The following is a 22,361-nucleotide window of genomic DNA, read 5'->3' on the forward strand; positions in this document are numbered from 1 at the left end:
AAAAAGCACACATAAGGAGCACAAATTATTCACAAACAATGGCAGAGGAAGGCAAAGTGTGCACGTTTGGTTACCACATATACGTATGTCGGCGCATTGAGACTGCGTGGCTGCGGATATATGTGTGTGTGTGTGTGTGTGCGAATACACATTTCGGGTATTTCACCAGAGTGATAGTATTGCATCAGCCTCTTGCGCTGTGAGTGTGTGGTTGCCAGGCAACCGTTGCTGGGATTTTGTCGCTTTACAAAGTACCGTTGTAGCGAGGCGACAGCGTTGTGTCGCTGTCGCCGATCGAGGTTTGGTAGTATGCACAGTTGGTAGACAGTTGGACGCCGGCAGTTGCGTACCAGAACTGGAACAGTGTGCAGGGCTGAAACTCGATGCGCCACAATGGAGAACAGCAACAACAATAACAACAACAACGGTCAGGACTTGACATCAGAAGTGGGATCTGGCCACCAGCCTTCAGCACTAGATGGACCATGGCGTGCCCTGATGGAGCTACAAAATAAAAATTTAATTGAACTAGTGAAAGCCATAAAAACAACTGTACCTGATGCAGGGCAGAACAAAACTGTGCAACTACCCAAATTCAACCCAGACAAATCAGGCGCCAACGCATCATCGTGGTGCACAACGGTGGAAGTGATTTTACAAGAAAACACGTTGAGAAGCAGTGCATTGGTTATGGCCTTGAGTTCGGCTTTAGAAGGAAGTGCTTCGCAATGGCTTTCGCAAGTGTGCTATGCTGAAATTACTTGGCCTGAGTTTAAAGAATTGTTTATACAACGCTTCGATACTATAGAAACACCAGCCGCTATGTTTCTTAATATGCTATCAAATCGACCGACTGATGGCGAGAGTCTGGCTGTTCATGCAAGTCGCATGGTTACCGAACTTACAACAAAATGGCGTCAAATGGATAACGAAGAGATTGCTGTGTCTGTGACCCTTGCGCTGCTGGCAAGCTTCGATCACCGATTGCAGCGTTTAAGTTTCACATCAAATGTTCGAACCAGAGTCGATCTACAGTCCGAATTAAAAGCATTCACTTTTATTAAAAGGAAAAGCGGCGCTATGGAGCATCAGGCTGAAACTTATTCTAAACGGCAAAAACAATCACCGATGGAGTGCCATTTCTGCGGAAAAGTGGGCCATAAAATGGCTGAATGCAGATTCAGGAAACAACAGAATCAATTCGCGACTGATAAAATCCAACATGGCAGGCATGATGTTCATCACCGTGGAAAATCAAATTTAACTTGCTACAAGTGCGGAGAATTGGGTCACATATCCACCCAATGTACAAAGAAGGAAGTCGATAGGAACAAGGCATTCAATCGGGAGAAGCGAGTGGAACAGTGCAGTATTGCAGTACCAAAGGGATGTCTGAACCATAGAGGCCAAATTTTCGAAATCACCTTCGATTCGGGATCGGAATGCTCGTTGATAAAAGAAAAGCTAAGTACCAAATTTTCTGGTAAAAGATTCAATAATATTGTTATGTTAAAAGGTATCGGCAGCAATGGAATATGTAGTACTGTACAAATATTAAGCAATGTAAAAATTGACGATTACTGTATTGAAATTTTGTTTCACGTTATAGGCGATGATGATATGCAGAACGACATTGTAATTGGCCGTGAGATATTAAATCAGGGTCTTGATATTGTCATTTCATCAAACCAATTTAGGATCTCAAAGACCAAAGTAGTTAATTTGTGTACCGGCAATGAGCCAGCCGATATTGATACTGAGCTTGAGGGACAAGATAAAATAAAACTACATTCACTGTTGGCAAAGTACTCAAATTCATTTATAACTGGGATCCCAAGTACTAAAGTCAGAATTGGCGAAATGAAAATTAGGTTGATTGATCCAACAAAAACCGTACAGAGAAGGCCATATCGTTTAAGTCCATGCGAGCGAGATTTGGTTAGGGACAAAATTAATGAACTGCTAAAATGCAATATAATTAGGCCAAGCTGCTCACCTTATGCAAGCCCTATATTGTTAGTGAAAAAAAAAATGGTACGGACAGACTTTGTGTTGACTTTAGAGAGCTGAATTCAAATACGGTCGCTGATAAATACCCTTTACCACTTATACAAGATCAAATCAATAGGCTTGGGGGAGTTAATTACTTTACATGTCTAGACATGGCCAGCGGATATTACCAAATTCCTTTACATTCAGATTCTATCGAGTACACGGCGTTTGTGACTCCGGATGGTCAATACGAGTTCCTGTCCATGCCATTTGGACTCAAAAACGCACCTTCTGTTTTTCAACGATTAGTAATACAGGCGCTAGGGGATCTAGCAAATTCCTTTGTCATCGTCTATATGGATGATATCATGATAGCCGCCTCAACAAAATGCGAGGCCCTAGAAAGATTACAGATCGTTCTAGATGTTTTGACAAAGGCTGGATTTTCATTCAATCTTACAAAGTGCTCATTCTTGAAAACATCGGTTCAATATTTGGGTTACAATATAAGTGCGGGTGAGATTCGTCCAAACCCACAGAAAGTTGTAGCGTTGACTGCTCTTCCGCCTCCACAGTCAGTCACTTCACTTAGACAATTCATTGGGCTAGCATCCTATTTCCGACAGTTTATTAAGGGATTTTCACAATTAATGAAACCGTTATATTTCTTAACTGCAGATAAAAACAAATTTATTTGGAAAACAGAGCATGAACAGATACGGAAAAAGGTTATTGCCACTCTTACCGACAAACCAGTCCTTGTTATTTTTGACCCTTCTTATCCAATCGAATTGCACACAGACGCCAGTTGCAGTGGGTACGGTGCAATTTTATTACACAAAATTAATAACAAACCCCAGGTAATAGAATACTATAGCAAAACTACTTCACCGGCAGAATCAAGATATCACTCGTACGAGTTGGAAACCTTAGCTGTCGTGAACGCCATTAAGCATTTTCGACATTATTTGCTGGGCAGGAACTTTTTAGTTTATACTGACTGCAACTCGCTTAAGGCGGCGAGAAATAAACGAGATTTAACCCCCAGAGCACAGCGTTGGTGGGGTTATTTGCAGCAATTCACATTCGATATTCAGTATAGAGAAGGGAAAAGGATGGCACACGTTGACTTTTTATCGAGAAATCCCCTTTCAAAAAAGTCTACTACAACCGCAAAAATAGTCGAAGAGAAAAGAGTAAATTTAGCTGAAATTTCAAGCAACTGGCTTATTGCTGAACAACGTAGAGATGTGGACATAGTCGAAATTGTTAAACATTTTAAAAACTCTTCTCTTCCTGAAGATATTGCGAAAACCTATGAATTAAGGGCAGAAGTTCTTCATCGAAAGATACAAAGAAATGGGAGAACACGTTGCTTACCAGTGGTGCCACGAGCTTTCAGATGGTCTGTCATAAATCAAGTGCATGAGTCCATAATGCATCTAGGTTTCGAAAAGACATTAGATAAAACTTACGATTTCTACTGGTTTGACAATATGTCAAAATACGTAAAAAAATTTGTCGACAACTGCATCACTTGCAAAATGTCAAAATCCACTTCAGGAAAAATACAGGCGGAATTACATCCAATACCAAAAGTCACTATTCCTTGGCACACTATCCACATCGATATCACAGGAAAATTAAGTGGCAAGAGTGATCAGAAGGAGTACGTTATTGTTCAGATAGACGCGTTTACCAAATATGTCTATCTTAGTCATAGTCTTAAATTAGACAGTGAGAGTTGTATAAGGGCCGTTCAATCTGCCGTTTCATTGTTTGGAGTACCAAACCGAATAATAGCTGACCAGGGAAGGTGTTTTACAGGCGCAAAGTTCAGTCAATTTTGTTCAGATCAAAAAATAAAATTGCATTTGATAGCCACTGGTGCAAGTCGAGCTAATGGCCAAGTGGAGCGAACTATGAGCACGTTGAAGAATATGTTAACGGCGGTTGAAACGGGAACACAATCTTGGCAGGATGCGTTGGGAGAGGTACAGTTGGCAATTAATTGTACAACCAATCGCACTACGAAAGCAAGTCCTTTAGAAATGTTATTGGGAAAGGTAGCACGCCCATTGGGATTACTTCCACCTAGTGATGTAGAAAATGTTATTGACTTGCCAAACGTAAGAGCGCAAGCTGCAAAGAATGTATTAGCCAGTGCAGCTTATGATAAAGAACGATTTGATAGAAATAAGGCAAAAATAAAAAGGCACAAAATTGGAGATTTCGTATTACTTAAGAGCGAAGAAAGACACCAGACCAAGCTAAGTCCAAAATTTAGGGGACCTTTTGAAATAGTAAAAGTTCTAGAAGGTGACAGGTACATTTTAAAGTCTTTAACTAGTAAAAGAAATTATAAATATGCACATGAGGATTTAAGAAAATTACCAGAGGGGCAAGTTCCCGAAGAGCTAAATGTGTACGATGATTATAATAATTTAGATGAAAGAAACGTAACCGCTACAGAAGAGAGTGAAAATGAAAATATTGAGAGTATTGAAGAAAAGAGTGAAAATGAAAATATTGAGAGTATTGAAGAAAAGAGTGAAGATGAAAATACTGAGAGTATTGAAGAAGAAAATGAAGTACACCAATAAGGGTGAAAAAGTTGTACTGCTGGCCAATGAAAATGGCAGAGTACTGAGTCCATAAAATATAATGCAAGCACAAGTGCAAAACATATTGTTTGTTTTGATCATGGCGTGTGGGGTATTTGATTATGCGACTATAGGAGTGAATAATGAAGAAGAATGGATTATATAAAAGAAGAAGTAAAACAAAGAAATGAAAAGAAAGAAAGAAAAAGTTGAATTGAATTGATAAAAAAAATTATAGTTATGGAACTGAATACTGTTTTGTGAAACAGTCAATACGATAATTTGTTTAAGTTAAGATAAGAAAATTGGATGAAACTATTTAATGTTCAGTCTAATAAAGTAAGGAAATTCGAATGCTGCTATTTTCTACACGAGGTCGTGTTAGAGTCAGGATGGCCGTGTCGGCGCATTGAGACTGCGTGGCTGCGGATATATGTGTGTGTGTGTGTGTGTGCGAATACACATTTCGGGTATTTCACCAGAGTGATAGTATTGCATCAGCCTCTTGCGCTGTGAGTGTGTGGTTGCCAGGCAACCGTTGCTGGGATTTTGTCGCTTTACAAAGTACCGTTGTAGCGAGGCGACAGCGTTGTGTCGCTGTCGCCGATCGAGGTTTGGTAGTATGCACAGTTGGTAGACAGTTGGACGCCGGCAGTTGCGTACCAGAACTGGAACAGTGTGCAGGGCTGAAACTCGATGCGCCACAATGGAGAACAGCAACAACAATAACAACAACAACGGTCAGGACTTGACACGTATATGTATTGTATTTACAATATGCTAGGTGTCATCTCATTTTAATAGGACTGAAATGGGGCTAATAAATGGGCCAGAGTGCAGAGATCAGGGTCTATAAAAGCGGTCACTGTCACCGGACCTGTTACATAAACAATGAGCTGCCAATGTGCTGTGGCCGGGCTGCTGGCAACTGCAGATGTCATGGAATTGCAGCAACGAATGGCCGATAAGCACGCCAAGTCGTTAAGTGCTGCGGAATGGCTTAGCCGGGTTCTGGACTCGGATTGTTGCACATTGTCTGGCCCTGGCGCTTCGCCACCTCGCGGCACAATCGATTAAGCGGTTTAAGTGCCCCATAAGCTGCCTCGGCTGACTGCTTTCCGCACCAAGGATGATTCCTGATGCACAGTGAAAAACACAAATATTATAACATCAATGCAATGCATTTTTTTAACTTTTATTTTCTGTAGATAATAGTTTAAAATAAAATTAGAAAATGCTAAATCGGAACTTAAATAATTGTATCCTTTAGTTCCCAATTTTTATAGGTGTCCGTGTATTATTATACTCTCCTGGTATTGTGAACACGTGTTTTGTATTGCCTATCCCGGGGCGTAGAAACACGGCTAGTTGGTAGCGGCAGGTGGCAGGATGCAGGTTGTAGGATGCTAGTTGCAGGTGCATTGTTGCAGGTCTGCGGCTAAAGTATAATACGTGCACACGTTGCACATCCCGGGGTAATTATTGAACATGTTTATTATTTGCTTAATGGACCGCAAAGCTCTGGAGCACCTTGAAAGTGTGTTGCCTACTTAGGGGCGCCTCGTTTTTCAATTTACTTGCGAGTTTAAAAGAGATTTACAATGGGGGTGATCCTTGAACATTTTATGGCCAAGCTGCAGGACTCCCCATGACTATCTCTGTCATCTGTGTGTGTTTAGTGTCCCTCTGCTTATGTTGTCGTAAACTTTAATGTCGGCCATATGTAAAAAGCAGCTTGTGCAGTGGCTGTTGCAAGTATATTACGAAGTCGTTGTACGATGTGTTTTATGTTTATTTATCGTAGCCTGGCGTCCTGGGAGACCTCATTGTTGAACTCACGAAACCGTCGTTAAAAGAGCATCAAAAGTGGTTTAGACTACAATACGCAAACACCCCAAATGGCTGTGGGCATGTGTGAGTGAAATATATAATTCCTTTAAGGAATCACCTAGACATCAAAGGAGCAGGTTTTTCGGCAACTTTGACTTTGGCTATTTTAGGGTTTGATTGAAATCTGCTTGGGTCAGCGGCAGAGCTCTCGAGATAACCTACTTACGAAGATAACCACTCATATTGAGAAACTTTATTGCCAACATCTTTCGACCTTTGGCCCAGAAAGTTGTTTTGTTTCTTGGGGTTTTTAATCCTCTTTCGCAATCCGAATTACGGTCGTAAAAATGTTTATGTTTTCTACCATAAGTGTTTTGTTGGCGTATTTTTCTTTATTTTTTTGCTAGTGCCTTTAATAATATTATCATTTTCTAAAATATACATTTCTTCATATTTCATAGTAATTAATTTTGTAATAAAGAGTGTTTTTTACATTTTTAAAATTAAATATTTATGGCTCTCGTTATGAATATTTTCATAACGATTTTTCTTCATTTTTTAGCTAGTCTTTTTAGTAATATTATATTTTTCCTAAAATACATTTCCTTCGTATTTCCTACTAATGAGTTTTGTAATGAAGGCTATTTTTTTCACATTTTTGGTACATTTATGTTCATTTATGAAGACTTTTTGGCTTTCATTGCGAATATTTGCATAACGAGTCTCAAATGAACTGAAAAAATGAAAACATATTTAATATTTATTCGCATTTGGTCAGCATACCAATATGGAATTAATACCATTCATGCGCGGCTATTTACACTGAATACCAAGCTGGACTTGGTTTAATGAGAATTATTTAAATGTGCATCGGAATGTTTCAATTAAAATTCATTCATTTTTCTGCTTTTATTTATAGAAATATGTAAGCGAGCTCTCGACTGTGCGCGATTGTGCTACCGAATGCGTGGAAAAGGGTAAGCGGGCGGCTCTTTATTCAACCAACTAATTTTATCAAATTACCAACCCAGAGTTCATAATTAATCAACAATATATAAATAATTCGTCATGAACTGCAACCACATAAATTTAATTTTCCCATCCATCTGATTGATTTTGGCCTCAGCTAATTGTGATTTATTGTTTTGATTTTTTGAATAGAAATCTGGGAGACACAAACATACTGCTGCACCGAAGATGGTTGCAATTCCGGCACCCAGTTGGCCTACTCCATGATCCTTTTGACTCTGCCATTACTCTCAATGGCCTGGCCAAATGTGCTCGATCTTTGGAATTCGCGGCGTTAAGTGATTATATAAGAAAAATTAATACTACACTCTTGAATAAGTTGCTCCTTTTTTATATATTCCATTTCGTTGAGTTTATTGTTTCCGGTAAAAACAAAAATGTAAAAATTTCGATGATTAAAGTTTGTTTCTAGCTTAAAGAAAATAAATCAAACCAAAATTCTGTGAACGGGACCTAATCAAACTAAAAAAGAGATAACAAAAACTTGCATACAATTTTCCACTTGAACCTATTAGTGTGTGATTTTTAAACTTATGCGATTATGAATAATATGTGTTTCACGTTAATATTTTTAGGCTTTGTATTTCTGACTGTCTTCCCAAATAAAACAAAATAAAAAAAACCAAAGAAAATACCTTAAAAAAGATAAGGAATGATGTGAGAACATCCAAAAGATAAACTATTTCATATTCACACAAAAAAACAACATTTGCAATGCCAAATTACAACTTAAATCGTGTTAAACAAAAAAACCAATGAGAAAGTAAAAATAAAATTACAGAAAAAAATTAAAATGTAATATGTAAGAATATGCCAGCTGTCACAAGTACATAAGAAATCGCAGTCATAATATGAATATCACCGAATTCGTGTTGAATGCATTTCATAATCATACTAAGTACACCTAAGGTTTAAAAGCGAATGTAGAAATAAATTACACCTGAGCGAAAATTCCAGCGAAGCTTGAAAAAAATAAATTGTCAGGAGAAATTTGAACTAGTGGTTTTCTTATTATTTCCACGATAAACCCTAAATATATCCACGGATATTACGCAAATGTCAAAGTCACAGTGAGATTATTTTGGGGTCTGTGATTTTGCACTTTGGAGCAGTAATATTTATCGGAAGTCTATCAATTATGTGTTGTTCCTTAAGCTAATTGGTGTTTATAATACATTGAGCAAATGATAATTAACTGGAAAAAAATAAGTAAATGTTTATTGAATATACAAGTGAACGTAGGATTAAGGTGATACGGACTACTATAATAGGAACGAACACTAACGAAAATCGAATAAATTTTCACTCTACTGCTCATGAAATTCTAAATTAAATATTAAAATTAAAACCAACTAAAATTAATATCAATTGATATTCACGAAAAAAAATATTTGTAGTGCAGATAGAGGAATTCGGCATAACGTAGGTAAACAAAAAAAAAAACAATACGAACGAAAAATGATTATAGGAATTATTTAGAATTATTGAGAGTTTAGTGATCCCAAGGAATTAACATGAAAGTTCTTAACGATTTTCTTATAGAGCACTTACGCGATTCCATTTTTAATTATTTACAATAATAATATTTTAAAAGATAAATACTTATAAACATATATATAAACACACAATGCATAAAAAATATATACAAATCCTAGTAATTAGATTAAGGGCTTTCACTATATTAAAGATAAAAAAACATGTGAAATATGCAAAAAAAAAACCAAAACAAAAAAAAAAACAAAATGTGAAACATAAATAAAAAATAAATGTTAAATGTTAGTTCCTCGATACCAAAGCAGCTTGCGTATTCGTATTAAAGGCTCACAGTCAAATAATTTGCATATGATTAACGTTTTCACTTAATAAAATGAGTATCCCGCATTATCATTTAATTATATTATGAAAAGAGAAGCCCTCTGACATTTTGCCAATTAAAATGTCAACTATTTTGCCTACTTTGGCTACATTTAATGCAATTATATAATTTGTCACTCTCATACAAAAATGCTACAAAACAGCGAAAGAATTCCAATTGAAATTACAACACTAATAATAATTGTATGTATATGGTATATGTAATATGAAATATGGTAAATGGTATATGTATTTCCAATAAAATTTTAATTTAAATTTTAGTAATAAACTTCAATAAACCAAAAGCAAAAAAGAAACCAATTTAGTTTTCCTCCTCGTTGCCAACACAATTGAATTAATGAGGCCCATTGCTCAAGGGCCATTCCTCAGAGCCAACCAGAACGAAGTGCCTCTGACAAACTGGAGCAAAAAAGAATAATGGCCAAGTTAAGCCTTGCCCGAGAAATATTTCGGAGTTCAACAGGGCAATAAATATTTGTCTCCCCGGGAGTCTATTGCTCGAATTGAGCACTTTTTTGGGCTCTAGGCGAGCACTAAAAAAAATATTCTGTGTAGTGCGTAACTAAATTTCATAAAACTATTCTTGTTTCCAGATCATATAACATTGTTTATCTGTGCATCACACTTTAAAATTCGTTTTGTTGATAAATTTAATATTTAAACACAGCTCAGCTATTTTTGGTCAACCTAAAATAGCAAAAATATATATGGTTTCGCAGCGAGAGAGTTGTGCTAATGTTTGTGGGCTGCAACATTCGGTAATCCGGATAAGCCACGCATTTTACATATCGTTGTGACAAACATAAAATGTTTTTCTGCCATCGAGGGGGTCGCTTTTTTGAAGGCCAACAGCGCGATAGCGAAGGGAACGAGCTTAGGGGCAAGCTTAACAAACAATTTCGCGATGTAACAATGGACATTTTGTGTCAGCAAAGGATTTGCTGCAATTACGCGGCGCAGCGAGTGAAAAAAGAGCTAGCTTTAAATATAAAAAATTATTCAGCCTTGGCGATGTCAAAGGGATTAATCCAGAGTGCAAGAGCGCTTCAAAATTTTCAACTAAAATTCGAATACGCTTGATTAAAAGGCCGGCCTCCATTACCGAGTAACCAACAAAACTGCTCATTCGAACAGTATCCTTTGAAGCTCGCATATTTCCCAGCAGGACCCGTGGCAAAGTCAAAGCAATAAAACCGTTTCAAGGATTTTTGGCCGCAGCTGTCTAAGGCATTTCGTTACGGCTCATCAGGCTGGCAGGATATAAGCTCCGGTGTCAGTGGCATCGGAATCCACTTTAGCATCATTCGCATCCTCGAGCTTCACTCAAGACGTTTCCTCTTCGGTGCAGTTTTCTTCGAATGTCTATGCCACGTCCATTTCATTAAGTTGACTTCGAGAGAGCGGTCTAAGTAAGTGAGCATTCTTCAATTCGTCTTAAAAGTTACTTAAACTTAAATGTGTGAATGACCGTCAATGACATGAACTTGTTCTATTATGATATTTTTATTATTTTTGATTTTGGCGTTTAAGTTAGCATAATGGATTAAATCGAGTGAATATATTCAATTTATTTAATTTTTATTTTCAAATTCCTTGTAAGCTTCTTAAAGACCAAAAACACATATCTTGCGAGTAATGTCTGCTGTAAATATTTGTTAATTCATTTTATGCTTCAACGCATCTGAAAATGAAATAATGTTGACAATTTTTGCAAACAAAATCAGAGCAGAGAACAAAAGACAGCAGCCAGGACACCCACACAGAATTAATTTATGACACTTTGTGTGCTGGGCAAACAAAAACAAACATAACACAAACACTTGCACACATGGACCGGAGGATCCGGATGGCAGAAGGCATCATTTTTGGGGGCGTGTTTGCCTGCAGAAGCTCTCTTCTGCTTTCTTTGTCCTTCAAGGCAACATAATAAATGCCAGGTTCGAAACGGACCCAGTCAAGCCGAACAAAATTAAACCAATCGCAAGCGAATCCGGGCTTCTGCCAAAGAAAACAAAACCATAATGAATCCTTCTGCTGCCAAGAGCTTGTTGACCAACAGATGCAACTAGAATCGAGGGTTTAAGGTTCTCTGCAGCTGATGTGAAATATCAGACCAAACGTTTTTTGGTCCAGTTGCGATCTGCCATCAGATCTGAGGAGTGACGTCTCATGAAATGGGAACCTGGTCACTGACAATGCAAGCCATCTTATTAATGAACGTCCCATGGATATGGAAAATTCGATACGGGATCCGAGGAAACTTTAGGCGATTTTCGATTCGGATTTCCGACTAATGAGAAAACTTCTGCGATGAGAAGTTAAATGGCCAAAGGCCTTTAAAGTTGCATAAAATAACCCTAATCAGCCAGGTTTAAGGCGTTTTATGATTGGAGTTTTTGAAAATTAATAAATAAAGAGCAATGCTATCAAAGTTTAATTACATTTAAAGTTCATTGCCATTCGTTTAATTTTCAAGACAGGGATATCGATTAAAGCCATGGCCATTACCAGGGTTATCTCACCATTTAGCAATTAACAGCTTCCACTTGGAGTCTGAAAGAAAAAACAATTAAGTTTCTTTTGTGGCACAAATCAAGCTATAAGTGAACTGGCGGTGGCCCCAGAAGCCGTTCAATGCAGGCGCCTGGTCCTGTGGAGCATCTGTCGATTCACACCTCCACCCACTCAGCCCTCGAACTTCCATCTGCGCTTTCACCTCCTTTTGGCCGGAATCCTACTCTCAGATGCCGTTTCGTTTCGGAGATGGCCTTTAAGCAGCTGGCTGCTTAATTGCTTGTTGGCTTTCCACTGGGCCATATCAGCGTCAGATGCAGGCGTCGACAGCCAGCAGCTTTATCCTTTATGCTCCGCCTGTTTGGCTTTTTATGTCATTAACATTGGAAGGACAATGGCAGCGACTTGCGATGCTTGCATTCTTCCGACTTACTTGCATTTCTCGTGTTTTATCGTTCGATCTCAGTGGCGCGGGGGGGATGCAAGTACTCTGCCTTTTGCGCAATTCATATTTTAATTTAATTCATTTTAATTTTGCGCCTTTTCGCACTTAGCCAGGCCTTAATGTTGTGCTTAAATTGAAAATTGGCCAACAGATTAAGCCGACGCCAGTTGCCGTTGATGGCCTGACGCCATCTTAATGAATGCTGTGATTTCGCTTACGTCTTTAAAAAAAATATCATTTGCGGCATTCGGTGCACACGACCCATGACCTTATCGTCTGCCAGCCATTGAATTATTCAAACACACATTACGTATACGCCGCGTGTCCAGCGACGGTCCGCCGACGCCGAACATTTGTCGGCATTCACAGGCCGCATGTCGGAATGGATGAAATCAATTAGACACTCCCATTAATGCACGAACAAACCAAGCCGTCTGGCAAACTGTTAATTAATCAAACCGGGCAAGCACTCTGTGCTCTGATCCACATACGCCCTGTTGGCCGACCAGTAGCCACTTATCCTGTAGGGTTTCTCTTTTAAAAGGACCTCTTCGGTACTGTATCAGTGCATACTTTACGGTTCGTTGAGCAACAAAAAATTCCTAAAATAAAGAGTTCCAGGAACATGCCACGTAATTGACCTATTCCAGTTAATATCAATCTCTTAGAAATCATGTTCAATTAAAAATTAATTTCGCTAAAGGTCAGGGAGAATATTCGATTGGGGTAGTAGGAGTATTGATTTAAGTTATTTGTCTTTTCCCCGTAATTTGCAATGAAAACTACTAATTGGAAATATCATCAGGCGGACGTAACAAAAATATATACTGGCAGTTCATTATGTTAATTGAAGGTCATCACGAGGCCGGGGGAGTACATTTCAAAGTAATCTCAATGCAAAACGGAACAGAATCTGGAAACGAAATCTCCGCTATGACAATGCAATGCAATAACTCACTCAACTCGGCGCAAATTGAATTTATTGAATGCCAAATAAACGCGACTCAATTTGCCATCGGCTCACGAAAAAGGAAGCCACAGAAATAGAAGGAACAAAATTGACCAAATTTCGAGATATTCTCGAATTTAGTTCGGAATTTATTGGGTGTCTGCGAGACGAGCCGTTGCCAGGCCAGACACATTGGCAAACTAATTTTATAATTTATGTTATCGACTGATTTCGTTTGAAATTTATTGCCCAGAGAGTCTTGGACATTGGAGTGACGATGGCCATTGGTTTGCATGGGTTTATAGCTTTTGGTTTGGTTTTTGGCCAAATTTCCCAAATGGAATTTGGTTGAGATTGGAGTTCATCGGGTCGTTGCCAGAGATTGAGAGTGCTGACCTGGGACCGGCATGTGCATGTGTCTCTAATGAATTTTTAAGCTACCAACTAGCCGCACACAATTCAATTATTTGATTTCGTTACATTCGTTTCTATTTTTTTTTGCAAGAAGCACGAGACTGGAATTTAATTTGTGTCTGAGGTTCACACCGATGCCAGCAATCTGTCAGTGGCCCAGAGCAAAAGTCACCATCACCATCAGGAGTTGCCGTTGCCGTTGCCGTCACAGTCACAGTCGCAGGCACCAAATGGCCTTAATGATGAAAACGGACAGCCCGGCAATGGCAATGGCTATGGCAATGGCACACAGAATGGCCAATGTGAAAGCGAAAGGGGCAGCACCAACGGCATTGGCCGGGCAACAATGGCTACTTGGAATTGGCGAAATTGAATTTCACACCTCTCTGCACAGGATCTGGATAATGCGCTGCCGGCGGGCTGCTGGCTTTGTTTATTCCATATTAGAGAGCAACTAAATGGAGCCACAAAAAGGCCACCGCATTGTTGCGTCCTGTAAAGGCGCTGGCGATGGCTGGCAGCTAGCCTTCCGTTTCCAAAGTCCTGTCCGACAAGGTAACAAAAGGCACGGCATAATGTTAGCACATCCTGTGGCGTCTAACAATAACGAAAATATTGCCTACCTTTTCTTTCGAAGGAACAAAAAAGTAACATTGGAGTATATTGTGTATTGGTTTTATTTCCGCATCGCGGAGCAAACTATAACTTGACATTCCCTACAGGACACTTTTTCAACGAAATGTTCATTTTTTTGTGACCTTATATAGTACTTATCTGGGAAGAGCAGACTCGGTAAATGTAAGTTGTTTACTGAAGCATGGTGCAAATGTTTATTAGGAATTTTACCAAATACTTGGCAGCAAAATTCTTTACATTTTGTGGGTAATGAACTTGTTTCTATGCAGCTGTCCTTTCCTTTCGAAACAATACCACCCCTAAGAGTTTTTCTAATGACCATATATATCCAAAGGTCAACAGAAAATTATAACATTATAAAACTGATTTAATCTATTGGTAGAAGATGGAAGTCCATTAAATTGGTAAAATTTCTACTCCTTAATATTTTGAATCCTTTAGAAATTTCCAAGACTTGTCTTCAGTCATCCAAAAATTTACAACTTTCTTCCTTGTTTTGTAGGCTCCTGGGAATCGTGGGTTTTTTTTTGTGGAAAGTCTGTTAAGCAAACATAAATTCCGGCGCCAAGCCATCTCTGAACCTCTGGGCCTTGTTAAATGACGAACATTTTTCTTGAATTATTCCAGCGTAAATAATTCAAGTGGTAATTTGTATTTTTTCCCCTTTGTGTGGAATTGGAGAACAATCTTTGTATCTTTGGTGTTGTTTGCTGTTTATTGTTGGTGGCCTGAGGTTTGCGTGGGTTTGTCTTTTTGCCATTTGCCTTCTGTTTGTTGTGTGGCTCCTCCGTATCCCCTATCGCACATTACTTTCCGGTTGTCTTTTGGCTGCCACTCGTATTTGTTTGTCCTCCTGCCCGGCCGAGCACAATTTGTTTCCCTTTCATTGATTCTTTTTGTCTTGTCCTTGTGTTTTATGTGCTTATATATTTTTCCTGTGACCTGCGAGCACTTCAGGTTAATGCGGTACTTGAACTTTGAATTGCTGTTTCAAATCGTTTGCTGATTGAGCCATTCAGCAAACTTTTCCAAGCTAAAGTCCTTCCTGAAAACTCTGTAGTTTTGGTGTTGTTCCACTAGTTTTTAAGGATTTCCCCAGTAAATTTACATTAAAGAGAATTTAGATTTTCAACCTTTCTGCTACAACCTTTCATTTTAAGTCCGCCAAGCTCAAAAATTTCACATTGCTTGTGGAAAAAATGCATTTATGAGAAAAATGTTACTACATTTTGAATTTAGTACAATCTGGCCTGTCCCGGCAAGAATTTTAGTATATGTATTAGAGCAAAGTCACCTGATCTCGACCACGAAACATAACTTTGCTTTTATGGGCCGCAATCAAAATTTATATGCTGCAATGCGAGAGGTGCCGGCTCGACTCCCAGAAAGCGGGTCAGGATGTATCGCATCGACTATTAATAACAATTCTGGCAGAGCAAGCCGCATAAATTCTGCAGAGTCTGCAGGGCCCAAAAATGTTTCGGTGTCGGTCGTGTGGGCGGTGACTTTCAAACCGCCAAAGCGGCCAAAGGAAATAACTAACTGGTCCCATACCGGGGTCCACAGGTAAACCGGACTGTGTCAACTGCAGCACCAAAGCAACCAGCCCCGAAACTGGAGGTGCCGGAGGACCAGTAGCCGCAGGCCCAGTTTTGTGGCTGTGTCACGACCGAAAGGAATTCGAGGCATAACCGGAAGTAAAGTGAAGTGTTGGTGCCCAGAAATTGAAATGGTTAAATAATATGTGCATAGCAATGAGAGCCATTCAGAGAGTATAAGAAAACGCTTATGGATGCAGACCAGCCTGTGGTAGTCATAGCCATTTGCAACCAGCAGCTTTTGATCCTTTGAGGCAGCCCGCAGCTGTGCACCGCAGGATATGGATAAATTTATGTGTATCCACATTCATGCAAATGCAGATGTCACAAAGAATGTTTAGTTTTAGAATTTAATATTTAATGCACTTATATCCCATCCTGCTAGAGGCAGTTGGTTGAGAAACCATTTAATTTTATTTCGACATCAAACAATATAGCATCCACACAACAGAACATTACCTTAAATAATTTTATCCAAACGCACCCGCCGATTTTATTTATGCTTACCAATATTGAAAGCAATATCAACAGCAATAAAATTCTTCATTTTTTCCACCACACTCGTGCATAAACAAATCATTGCGTGTGGTACCTGAAAAAATGGGATAACTTTTTTGCTGCAGATGTCTTTTTTGGAGTAGCGCCGGTCATATTAAGAGCAGTGACATCTGGCTTATATGGAACAACGAAGGAATGAAATACTTTTGTGAACGCAAACACCGATGGGTACCCCGGTTCCGGCCTGGCCCGTCCTGGTCGGTGCTATGCGACAGGACATGTGTACAAATATGCGAACGAACATTCAGGGGTATCAGAGATATGTACATGTAGGCAGATATGTCCTCTGCTTGTTATATGCTAATCCAAACATCGGGCCAACATTTGCGTTTGACAGCCCTAGGCGCTGGTTGGCTTTCACCGCTTGATGAGACACTGCCCAGAGTCCAGGGACCAGGGAGTAGAAACCAAAGGAATGAGATATCAGGGACCAAGAGCCTTAAAATGGAAACGGAACCTGGTCAACGGTCCAATCTCGGCCATAAAGGCTGGGATGATAAATTGTTGCTCTCGTCGGACTGACATATTTTTCGGGGTCTTAAGCAGGCAGTGAAAACAAAAGCCACTGAAACTGCTGGCCTTGAGACGGTCAAAGGAAACTGACAAACTATATTAGGTATTCACAAGCACACACTCCCGCCCCCAAAAACCAGAGGGGTAGTAAGTCTCAGGGAAGTTGGTCTATATGCTGGGGCATTAATAATGCACAGGCCTAATACTGTGGGGATTTTCTGTCAGGTTAAGCCATAAAGAAGTACATAACTTTTCGGCCAGAAATAGGCCAGAATAAATAAAAGGGTTTATCATTTTACAGACACTTCCAAGGGTATGTATATTTTTTGTATTTTTAAGTAAAACTTTTTCCACAGTGCAGTGTGGGTGGTTGCTCTGAGGTCTTAGGCATTACCACAACGTCCCGTGTCCGGTGCAGGCAGATGCTTTGATTTATTCCTTTATAATATTTCCCATTCGGCCTTCTCTTCTTTTCGTTAAGGCCCCCGTCCGCCAACAATCCAAAGGCGGCGCTTAAAGTGTCCTCCGAGTCCTGCTCGTTGTGATGACATAAATTGAGGCAAAGCCCGCTCGGCATTGCAGTCGACATATTTCGTTCCCGTTCTGGCTTTTATTTGGTCCTTTGGCCGCCGGCCCCTCTTCTTCAGGCCCGCTCATCTCATCCCGTGTCGTGGCGGCAACAAATTTGGCTCGTTGCCAGAAACTCGACGGGTCCCAGGCGCACTGACATCGCTTGTAATTTCTGTCGCTTTTGCGAGTTTATTAAAAAATATAAAAATGCAATGAAATAAAAAGCGCGAAATGTGGCCATCAATAACATGGCCAGACTATATCGTTGCTATTCGTATTGCAGGACTTGTTTCATGCTGACTCTGAAAAAATTCTCTAGCATTAAGTTTCCAGCAGCTTTTAGTTTGGCTCGTTGGCTTTCTGGTCGTCGTGTTGTAATATTTGTTCATTGCTCATGATTATTTGAGCGAAATTGATATGTTTGGAATGTTCCAATTATGTCAGCAAGCAAGCGGATAAAGCCGCCAATGAAATATTCATTTTTCAACAGTCGCTTCATTGCAAATTCATGCTTTATATAACTATGCTGTGTGCTGCTTTTTAATTGCCAGTTTTAAAATGCAATAACCTTATGCAGCTGACAATGCCTGGATGACATTTATCAACCAAACCCAGATCGGTGTAGCCATATATCCATCTGCTGCCACTGCGGAAATGTAGGCCGACAACCGAAAACCGCAGCATACGCAGTGTCTGTCATCGAGAGGGGGTCGATGCCGTTTAAAGAACGACCCACTTGGTCAACGCGAATAAATTTGGCCTAAAAATTCCGAAAATCGAATATACCATCGGACATAAATCGGACGCGACCGTATCAGTGGCAGTAACTTAAAAGCCAATAATGAAAGTTGGTCGGGAACAGTAGGAAAATTGGCTCGCCGAAAAAGTGGTTACTTAAAATGAAGACTAATTGGAAATTCGTGTATCCTGGCTGGATGGAGGGCTTCCCTCCCCTGTCTCCCTGTCGCCGGCTGGGAAACGTGTTTAGGCCAATGTCAACTACTTACACCAAGGCAGCCCTAAAAGCCAGACCTCCTTTGAGTACGCCCCTCCTCGACATTTTGAACTCAATAAAGGCGTCAACATTTGCCATTTCGGGTTGGCAGGACTCTCTGCCATTCAGCCGGCTGGGGCCTTACAAGTGTGTCGTCACAAAAATATATTTTTTTCGTGTCAGTTTGGCTTCCTTGGGGTTGTGGCTGTGGCACTGATTATAAATTTTATTTACACAGGCGTCGAGCATCGGGAATTCGCGTTTATGGTCCGTATAACAAAATTGTCTACAAATTGCGGGGGGCCGGGCCGAGTTGCTTATGCAAAGGACACCAACCAGAAATGGTGTGCGTTAACTGGGTTTATAGTTACTGTCGGCAGCTCAGTGGCGGGATTTTAGTGGGGCAGTGTGTCAGGGGAGTAGGGAAGGAGAGTGGTATCCTGTTTGGGAAGTGTCTTGCTCAACGGCCTGGAAATGTAATGACGTCCTCCTGACCGAAAGAGATGGTGGTCACATCATCTAAGACTATATAGAGAAGTGTGTTTTTGTGAAATGTAATATTTAATAGCTTTTAAACTTAGATATTAGGGCTTGAAAACTTTATAGACAAAAGGTAATGCAATTATCAATATTGGCAGGATAAATTTGACAGAGTGTTGCAACCAGAAACTCAATTCCCCACGCACTATCGAACAAATTCGTGGTCGCAAATCACCTGACCTTCGATGCACTCCCCCAAAGTGCAGGTGAGATACTGGACTTAATGCTATTATGGCCACGCGCGTTGGCAGTCGAGTCCAGAGTTCCATCCTGCGGACACTCTACAAGGCCCCGGGCAAATCAAAAGCCAAAAGAACTCGACTCAGTGGGGTGGTATGCTGGAAAGTAGAAGCTTTCAACGAACTGTAGAGATTTTGATGCAATTAACCTGCGCGGTCAACTGTGTGTGTGTATGTGGGTGTTTTTGGGGTTATGTATGTGTGGGTATGGGTGGGATGTAATTACACTTTGACCACTCCCCCGCGAATCCTTAACCGTGTTTACCTCTTCAGGTTTCATTAAACTCGTAAAATTTTTGCGCAGCTCACAAATACAAATACTTTTACAAAAAAAAAAAAAAAAAACAGAGTCCGAGAGCGTTGGCTTTGGCATTCAGTTAACGTCATGGATAACGGAAAACTGGGAACGGAAAAAGGTGGCCGAGAGGACAAACGGTACTACGGTACAACGGGGCGGTTGCGCGATTTCCCTTTTTTCATTTTCCGCTGGGCCCTCAAGTGCTTAACTCGTTTTAACCTCGTTTCGCTGATGTAGCCCGGCATTGTTGCTGGTGTTTCTGCAGGTGCTTAAGCCTGTTTTTGGGTTTTTTTTCTTCATTCATTTTATTTCCATGCTGGATGCTTCATTTGCTTCTCCGTTTTACTGCCACTGCTGATACCCAGAATAAAGTCCGGTCTTCAATTATAAGGGCGCCAAAAGAAAATTGTTAAAAGCCAGACCCCAAAACAAGGCCAAACGGACAAAAAAAAAACTGCAGCCATTGAATTTAGATTGAAATTACTGGCTTGTCCGCTTGTTTCCTGTGTCTTAGCCCCAAAGGCTTTTGACCACGAAAGCTGTCAGAATCACAAACACACCGATTCGAGACTTATGTATACTATATAGAGTCGATGACGGCTACGTGTGCATTCGGTCGTGAGCCTACGTCATTAGTCGGGGCGAGAACTTGTTCAATAGGTTTTCGCCACAATTTTCTATTTGCCAGAACCATGAATTCATTGATTTTCGACCCACACCTTACCATTTTGGCAAATGGGGGGTTTGAAATCTTTTTTTCCGGCCTGCAGGTTGCAACTTGCAGTTCGCACCGCCCACCTGTCGGTCCCATTTGTGGCAGCAAATCAACAAACCAGAACCAAAAGAAGGGACAAGGATCAAGGGGAACGAGGGCCAAGGGACATGGCAAAAGGCTGCGATGTGGAAAAACCGTTGGATCAGCATTCGCACTTGTTTCGGGGGTTCCATGAGTGGCAAGTTGGGAATGGGTGGGTGGTTGGTGGCTGTTCGGCAGGCCACAATGCCAAACTGCAGCTTGCTAATGTCGATGTGGTCGCCACTTGGTACGCACTTTGGTTGCCATTACCAGCTACTCGTCCGGCTGGGCCGACCAGTCTGCCTGTTTTTCTGCCCTTCGCGTTTGTCTAATGCAAATTTTGTGTCGCTTTCGATTTGGTGTGGTGTGTGTTTACACCTCGTCGCCCATTTGGTTGCTAGGACTGGGGCATATAGGGTTCCACGAAAAGAAATGGAATTTGGCAATTCATTTGCCAGTTTTAGGATGCAAGTTTTAAACTTCAACTGGGTTCTTCATGTCCTTAAAAATGAATAGCAAGTTAGGAAATAATTTTATGAAAACCGTTTACATATGACACTATAAAGCCTACTAGTTGCCGGGTATCTGCGATTCGGACCCTTAAATAGCGAATAATGACATCGCTCTTGTTTGTTTTAGGGGCTGGCGTTGTTGGTCCGGCATTTAATTTGTAATTTATGCATGATGTGTGGTGGCGGAAGGCTAGCCACCTAAGCGTTAAGCCAATTTGTGGTTAAACTGCTGCAGGTTCTTTATAATCCTCTTCCAAATTGCCATTCGCCTGTCGACAGTCGCCATTACTGGTTTCGGCAATCATCGCTCGCTTGTTCCTCCAACTTGGTGGCTTTGATTGATGCTGCCCAGCTCACTAGTCGTGGTTTGGTACTAACTGAACCTTGATTGATTGACTGATAATTCGATTGACTGACTGAGCAGGAGTTCAGGGCTGAAGAAATTGAATTTTTTCTCGCTGTTGCTGCTCTCAATACCTTAATTAATTGTATCAATACCTGCAGCTCGTGTTGGGAGAGACTGTCCCATAATTATGTGTGGCTTTGGTCATATAATGCATTTAATATGTATCTGTCATTGTTGATTAAATGAGCTGACTTACAATGCCATTTAATTACAAATTGTTTACTGTGAACACAGCAGTCGTGTGTTTTATTGGATTGCATGTGGTTCGCCGCAAGCGTTCCTCCTCTTTCGAATGGTACAATTTTAAGTGGTCAGAACACTGAGTGGCGCTTTACGGTTTGGGGGCTAAGTAAATAAAATATTTACATTTTCATAAAAAGCTACTCCCTCAGTAATTATTTTACAAAGGAAAATAATTTAATTTTAATAAACAATATTTGAATTTATTAGCAATTAAAATTCTCGACTTCTACATAGAGAGGGAATTTATACGGAAACCACATCCTGTATATTGACGTTGTGGCTTAATTTCTGAGTTGCTGATTATTAATTTTAATATGTCCTCAAGCTTATCCATATTAATTAGTTATTTTTTTGCCACAATATAAAATAAAGTTCTTCTTTAAATTAAAACAGAGCTAAATAACAACTTAAAGGTAAAAGAAAGTATAAAAATCGTGGTCCTTCGTGGCTGGCAGGCAAGTGTTAATGATGGGGCTTCCGGGGCACACAGCAGGGCTTCTGGCTTATCCTGGATCCCACATTACTTCCGTATGGCATTTATAATTCAGATGCCGCGACGCCAACAGCGACTTTCAATGGCTACGACGTGTTCGCATTAAGGCGGCACTGTAATTATTAAACGTTGAGTGAACCGTAACATGCTACGGAAACAAAAATATGATTAAAAATTTAAATGCCATCTCGATTTGCAATGCAAATCAAATACGTATGTGAGTATGAAACCAAACACGCAAAACGAATCTTTGCTAACGCACACCCCAGCCAAGTGCCAAATGAAAGTATAAATTTTTAAGTTGCTCGTTCGGG

The 22,361-nt window shown here is 40.2% G+C and overlaps 2 protein-coding genes across 6 annotated transcripts in view; both read left to right on the top strand.

Moving 5' to 3' along the window:
- Positions 1–9,488, top strand: part of LOC6500557 — a 32,931-nt gene extending 23,443 nt beyond the window's left edge. For all 5 annotated transcript variants that reach the window (XM_001953436.4, XM_032452045.2, XM_032452040.2 and 2 more), the window contains exons 3-4: positions 7,345–7,402; positions 7,587–9,488. In XM_001953436.4, the coding sequence (XP_001953472.1) occupies positions 7,345–7,402; positions 7,587–7,732 (204 nt within the window). In that variant the 3' untranslated portion in view covers positions 7,733–9,488. The remainder of the gene's footprint in view (positions 1–7,344; positions 7,403–7,586) is intronic.
- On the top strand, positions 90–2,070 carry LOC123257311. Its single transcript, XM_044715970.1, has one exon. It carries the CDS (start codon positions 394–396, stop codon positions 2,068–2,070), a length of 1,677 nt encoding a protein of 558 aa, XP_044571905.1. The 5' UTR covers positions 90–393.
- Positions 9,489–22,361: the final 12,873 nt, after the last annotated feature.

The sequence above is a fragment of the Drosophila ananassae genome, chromosome 2L (genome assembly GCF_017639315.1).
Source record: "Drosophila ananassae strain 14024-0371.13 chromosome 2L, ASM1763931v2, whole genome shotgun sequence".
Lineage (NCBI taxonomy): Eukaryota > Metazoa > Arthropoda > Insecta > Diptera > Drosophilidae > Drosophila > Drosophila ananassae.

Coding starts and splice junctions, on each gene's coding strand:
- LOC123257311 (XM_044715970.1), top strand. CDS start 394: ATGGAGAACAGCAACAACAATAACAACAACAACGGTCAGGACTTGACA.